Raw genomic sequence first — 7371 nt, forward strand, 5'->3', positions numbered from 1 at the left:
ACTGTTATAATTGTTATGAACCACAATACAAAAGACAACACTGTGAAATTGGATTAATTTACCAAGCTCAACATAAACACCGGTAGTATAAAATCACATATAGGCCTAGGCTATATTATTTCATTACTTTATGGTATTAATTAGAAGAATTAATTTTGAAGAATTTACAAATATGCTGAAATAATTTATGACACCTCTTACAGAAATGTAAAAATATGTATGTACATTTTGAAACAATGGCTATAGCACCACTTGAAAATGTTGAGCAATTTAACAGTAACTTGTAAATTGTTCCATCACGTTGTCTATAATGTTCATTTAATGTAGCACTTTTAGAACGAACGTGGTTCACATACATAAGAAGAAATGACGATGGAATGAGTCGAAGACATACAGTTTTCTTTAATTTTTAGCAAATGATGAAGTTGAATATATACTGTTACTTCATATCCTAACATAAGTAGAGTTGCCACCATAGATGTAACACCTGAAATGAATATAAAATAAATTAATGTATTGGTAATGATAAAAAGAAATTAGGCTAGACATAACCTCACAAAATTACAAACACATGCTAAAACAAAAGAAAAAAAAACAAAAACAAAAAAAACTTTACGTATCCGTATATAATAATACTAGATATTCTAGATATAAGTTTCACACGATAACCACCTCAGCCTATTTCGCAGCAGCCATTATTAGTTACCAGTTTGAGGTGCATTACCTAATCTCATACTAACCTTGTTAAGTTCTCTAACCTAGTCACTGATAATTACGTAACAATACACAGGTCTAAAATACAGGCAGATACACATTAATTACCTAATAAGTACAGCATGAAGATAATTAATTACTTTTGTCGGTATTTTCTAAAAGAGAAAGGGAAAACATTAACAACATTATCTTCAATGTTTACATCACGTCGTTCACATTTTCATTAGGCCTATATCAGTAATGCTTGGTAAGTGAAACAATGCATGAAATTATTTTACATTTCGGGTCACATCATTCGAGAGTCGGAAAATGCAATTCGCCACTTTTAACATAGCATTGCTTGTTATATGAGAGAACTTTGACATTTACCTTAACCTATAAAGATACGACCAGTTGGTACAGAGTTCTTCACATAGCAAAACACAGACAATTTTCGAATATAACTTAGCTGAACAAACTTCAAATAACACTGTAATATGCTTGGGATATTTATAATATTCGTACTCAATCAGTAATGCACAATTAATCGAACTATTTTCACGATGCACAATGCTTTGTAATGGTACTATTCATCATTTCATAGGGCAGAGAGGCGAACCTAGCGGCAGAAATTGTCATGACTCACAGAGACCTACTCTCGATCGTGCTATGCGCCAGCTTGTGTAATCCCGTAAGCAACGGTATAGGCTGTGCGATAGTAGCGGTCCTAGTGGCTAGCAACCAAAGTTTAACTGTCATTGGATGCATATTCTCTACGTATTGAGCTTCGTGACTAATGTTTGGACTGTGGTAGAAGGCCATAAAAAACACTCAAAGGAAGAAAGGCTATTTGTGACTTTATATTAGACAAGAGCATTGTTTATAATGTGGTTAAATAAATTATAAGCGATCAAAGTAGAGAGAAACGAGTGTTGTCATATTAATATTTTTAAACGTTGAGTTTCTGAACTATACACAGCGGGCTTCTTGTTCATGATTAGTAATGGAAGATGCAGATTTGGAGGAAATTAGAGCCAAACGTTTGGCTCAGTTGCAGTCAGAATATAGAGTAAATTGAAATCTTAATATCTACATTTCCACACAGTAATTTATATTCCTAATAACAGTGGATACTGCATGTTTTGTACATTTTACCATCCTGCAAAGTTCAAGTCGTAGAGGTTATATAGATCTACTATATAGGTATAATGTTAATCAGCATTAAAATCTATGTCATTTAACTGTGTTACTGATACGATTTCATATATCTTTAACTGTAACTAGGTAATATGCGCGACTTGTTGCAATCAATATTGAGATAACCTTAATATCACACCACGTGTTTACAGTAGTACCCCTTATTGTTCAGAGCTATGTAGGCCTACTGCACATTATTACCAGATTTGAGTCGTGTAATATGTTAACCCCTACAAGTTAGCTGATTAGGTAATTCTGCAGAAGAACTACCAGTACACTATACTAATAACCAACATAACATGCGAGAGATCCAGGACGAATTATTACTAGGAACATGGTCCGTTTTCTTACTATTGCGTCCTGGATCTCTCAAGTGTTATATTGGTAACAAGTAGGGGGTGGTGGCTACAACAGTGCATTAGAATATACAGGTAAGTATCAAACGTTTTTATATTGAGACTTTTCGTGGATGCAGACTAAAATCACGTGTTTATCACAATATGTAACTCATAGAAGCCAGTGAAGAAAAAAAAATACCTCGTTTAATGTAGCTTATCTGGAGAATTGCCGCTGATTTAGGTACTATAACTGAAATTTCCAATTCACCTACACATTGTGCACAGAGGAGAATACTACTAACTACCTAAATGTACCTAATTACAAAAATTAGGGCGGTGTATGGACGATAATGGATTTGGCATAGTTCCAACATTCCTTTCCGTCAGTTCCTCGTAAGTTCCTTTATATTTGAGGTATGTAACATTTAAGAAGACTTTCTGTAGGTGGTAAACCAACTGTTATGTTTTACACAGGGAGGTTCAGATATTGGTAATCAAAAGGGAGCAGAAGAGAGGAAACGGGAGCAAGATGAGATGAAAAACACAATCCTGACTCAAGTTCTTACTCAGTCTGCAAGAGCAAGACGTGAGTTATTTACTTAGCTTATGTAAATTGCTAAACAAAATCACTGGTGGTAGACAATTCCAGTCATTTATATTTTTGTATAGGTAGTTAAACTTAGATTATCACTTTGAATCTCTGTAGCTAATTATTCATCACTGTATTGGAAACTCATACATTCCTCTGTACTATAAAGCACTTTTACATTGCAGTAAATACATTAATGATTGGAAAGCCAGAGAAGGGTCAGATGGTGGAGAACATGCTAATTCAGATGGCTCGTACTGGCCAGATTATGGGAAAACTTGGTGAAAGTGAACTGATAAATATTCTTGAAAAAGTTAGTGAACAGATGCAACGTAACACCACAGTTAAGGTAACAAGTATGCAAAGTTGAATTTCTGTCGTGATGAAAGCTTGTTTTATTGCTCGTGAAGATGGGAGTAATAAAAGATTGGATTTCTGTTATAGTTTGATCGTCGCCGTGCTGCACTTGATTCTGATGATGAGATTTAGTGGTCAGTTCAGATCAAGATGGATTAGAAGGAATAAGCATTACTGCATGTGCTATGGTTTAACAGCTTCATGAAGAGAACAATATGTTTGAATGTGATTAATTTAACACCAACTACTATACTGTAACATTAAATGAGTTGAAGGATTAAGCGCATTCTTTTAATGCACAAAAAGCAGAAACTTTGTAAAACAGCTTTGCATATGCTGTATTTAAAATATACATATAATTTTGTTTGCATCAGTTTTTTTTATCTGCAAGTAATAATTAAAATGAAATTCATGCTAGATTTTTTAATATATTGCAGTGGTCATCAACTCAAGTGCTCTTTCGAGGCAGTAAGGGTGCCTGCAAGCAAGCCAGTCATGTGCACAATTCCAAAGATATTGGAGGGATAGAAGGAAACACTTGTCATGCTATAACTTGAAGCCGGTTTGAAGGAGGGACATAGCAATATTACAGATTTATAGTGCACGTATTGCCAAGCAGGCTGCAGAAATTGGCGTACTTGAGAGTCTCAATGATCATTGGCTTGATTTTAGCCCTTTTACCTTGTATTTGCAGTAGCTTTCGTGTAGCCTACCATTTAATCAAGGTAATGCACGAAGTGAATGAATGTAGCCTACATCTATGAAGATTAGTATAAAAGACTGAGCACTGTAAAATTATATTTAATTATTTTGCCAAACAACAGGAATAAATCCCACTATGCCTAATTATGCTGTATAATGTAAAACAAAATACATAAATTCATTAAGTCTGAGAATAAAGAAAAATATTATACAGACATAAAATCATAAATTTTAAGCAAATTGCGTACACTAAAGTTTATAAAACAATTTTGTTAGAGTATGTTGTAATGATAAGCCATAATCCAGAAGGTTATTTTTAATAGATTGGGAATTAAAAATAAATAACAAATTTCAATTAAAGCATTTTAATACTGATATTGTTGATTAAAAATGGGAATATGGAGTAATTGTATATTTCTTCAATTTATTTTCACTGCATTAAAATTAATAAGCTGTAATAGCTCCTTACTCATAATAATTAACTATTAACAATTTTATATAAAGAATAATTGTTGCGCCAACAATAGGTTATTGAAGTTAGGCCTACATAATGAAATTCCTTTAATAATGCATTATATGAGTAGGAATTATTATGAGGTGCGTCCATAAAGTAACTTTTCCACTCGTCCCACAGCTAGCAAACCATATGTTGCGTGAAGCGACTGTGTGTACGTGATAGAGTAATGTCTGACATGGTGCATGCGCTAGCAGAACTTCCCAAGTGCTCTCAGTAGCTTCGTTGCATTGGTTGAAGATGGATGTTCCTATTCCAGCTCCCGCCGAATGTGAAGTGCTGTCAGTGATAAAGTTTTTGAATGCACAGGGCATAGCACGTATTGAAATATATCGACAGCTGTGCCAGGTCTATGGGCAAGCAGATAGTGCATTGCTCCTTTAGACAATTTTCAGCAGGATGCCAAAATGTGCATGACGAGGAGTGCAGTGGGAGGCCAACCATCATCACAGACGATCTTGTGGAGCAATGCACCATCTGCTTGCTCATGATGTTAGACCTATCCCTCGAATGTCTTTGGATCCGCTCTTGCAAACTGCCCGGGTGCAGCGGAGAGCACGGGTTGCTGATCACTGATATATATATATATATATATATATATATATATACTTTTTTTTTTCTTTTCTGTACTTATGACCAACTCAGTCATGTTTGACCACAAAACTAAGTTCTCTATTGATAGAAATTTACCAAATTCCGAGGAAAAAGTCTTGGTAAGCCACTTCAGTAGAAATATAGTATTAACCAGAACTACATCACAGAATAATCCTTTCTAGCCCTATCCAAAGTCTTTCCTTTCCAGAATAATTGTTTAATGTTAATTGTTGAGATTAAATGATAGGATGTGTGAAGAGAAGATATTTCATATAGTAGGAGCACGAAGATAAGTAACATATTTTCGAAATATGGATATCACTGAATGTCCTTCGACTAATTCAGAATTTGTGAGCTATTTTGACAATCTAGTTGTCCATTCAAAATTATGTTGATATTACATGGTGTTAAAGTGTCCTCGATTTTTACATTGAAAACTTTTATTTCCACTTGTAACATGTAGGCTAGCTCTCTTTTTAATTTATTCAAATATACAGATATCAACTGTTAACGAAACACCTTTTCACAATTTGTAGACTTGGCTTGAAGTTGTCAAGAATCACTGAATGTGAAATATAAATATGTTAACATTTTCCACTCTAAAAATGTCAATTGTATACTTCTGTATACTTCTAAGAAGAATATATGTGCAGTTTTGTACGATGTATTTTTTCCTCTATTTGTATCATTTGACATTGAAGTACTTGTCTTCTAAGGTTTGACTTGAAAATATTGTTACAAAGCATACAATGAACCTAGCCCAAGTTTCCTAAACTCTGTCTATATTCAAGACAGTTTTTACTGAAATACCAATTAGAGATTCAGTTCAAACTCGATTTGAAGTTACTAATGGACTTAAATCCATATAAATTGAAATTGTACCTTCTGCGGTATTATTGTGACAATTGGGGGTATGTACTGAGCAAATCACACTGTTTACTGGACTTCACAGTCCAATGTACTGTTTTGTCTAAGCATAACTTCAACTTTCTGCACATCTAGGCCTATACAGTTTTGAATTTAAAATTTCCCTGTTTTCAATAAGTGGAGACCCAGATAATTCACGGATAAATTGTCTTTAATTTCTTGGGTAAGTATGTTAAAAATTCTTGAGTAAAATTATTTATTTATTGCTGAATTAACTACAAAAATTAATATGGCCTGTACTAATTTCATTATTGTGTGCTTAAAATAGGAAACAATTCTTACCAATCCACAGCTCTGGAAAATTGCGTAATTTGATTTACAGTGGACATCGTGTAGCTGGGGACACATATTAAGAAGTAAGTAAAATAGGAAATGAAAGGACGAGAAAAATCACACTCAAATTAAAGTAGAATAAGCCTATATTATTATTGTTGTCACAAGTTATCTTGAACCTTACATCCCCTATGTCTGACCAGCCTCATGGTCTAGTTGTCAGAGCTTCTGTTACAGTTTATGAGGTTCCAGGTTTGATTCCTGGTTAGAACACAGGAATTTTTCCTTAAAGAGGATTATTCCTGTGTTCGTCCATGGTCTGGAATTTAGGTTAAGTTTAGATTTAAGACCTCTCCTGGCACCACATAATCATCCTATCATATCATCGGGGTAATGTAACTCTGCCTTCCAGGTGCCCCAACCTCAGAAGTGGGTTACAACTGAGCCAATGCCAGGAGACCAGAAATGTCGAAAAGACAACCTGGTGGCATTGGTAAAAAAAAAAACCAACAACATCCCCTATGTCTATCTTTCTAACTGCTAGATGTGGCATGTACTTGTCAATGCAACAGCACGGCATGGGTGCCCCTCCCCTGGGTAACACGACTTTTCAGACATCATTGGCCCTTTCACTGCAGGGCTCTCTACTCTAAAGGAACTTGATTCAGCCACTGACAGCATAAAATTCAGTATCTTCCCATGGCACTCAGGTTTTTCAGAGAAGAACACGATTTCCTAGTACTTTATTACTTTTAAAACAAAGTTTCATTTATAAAATTGGATTAGATTATTCATCTCATCTCTCTGAATTGTTTCTAAAATGTATGAAGAATGTAAAAAAATTCAACTCCATGTACACTCCTTCAAATAACGTTTGAGGTTTTTTTTTTTATCCCCTAACACAGCAGAGAGGAGAGAGGGAAAGTATTTGGCGGTTTTAAAAATTCACTAAAGTATTTTGACTTAAAATTTAAAATGGTTACTCTCTACAATTTTGGTTAAACATTCTTAGACTTTTTAAATGCCATCTCCTAAGGTACTGGTACTAGTGAAAAGGCAGAAGAGCGTGAGCAATCTCATGTCATCTGATCTCAACGAAAATCGATATCTGGAGATCTTAAGGATCAAAGAATACGAATATGGTATTATTTTGTCCGAATTTATCCCTAAAGTGGTGGAGTGGGGCA

General features: G+C 34.5%; 1 protein-coding gene across 1 annotated transcript; it reads left to right on the forward strand.

The window, feature by feature from the left end:
• The first annotated feature begins 1470 nt into the window (after window positions 1–1470).
• On the forward strand, window positions 1471–5658 carry PDCD-5 (programmed cell death 5). Its single transcript, XM_069845499.1, has 4 exons — window positions 1471–1762; window positions 2703–2814; window positions 3003–3166; window positions 3262–5658. The coding sequence occupies exons 1-4, from the start codon at window positions 1697–1699 to the stop codon at window positions 3304–3306; spliced, it is 387 nt and encodes a 128-aa protein (XP_069701600.1). The 5' UTR covers window positions 1471–1696; the 3' UTR covers window positions 3307–5658.
• The last annotated feature ends 1713 nt before the right edge of the window (window positions 5659–7371 follow it).

This window comes from Periplaneta americana, chromosome 14, assembly GCF_040183065.1.
Source record: "Periplaneta americana isolate PAMFEO1 chromosome 14, P.americana_PAMFEO1_priV1, whole genome shotgun sequence".
Taxonomy (NCBI): Eukaryota; Metazoa; Arthropoda; class Insecta; order Blattodea; family Blattidae; genus Periplaneta; species Periplaneta americana.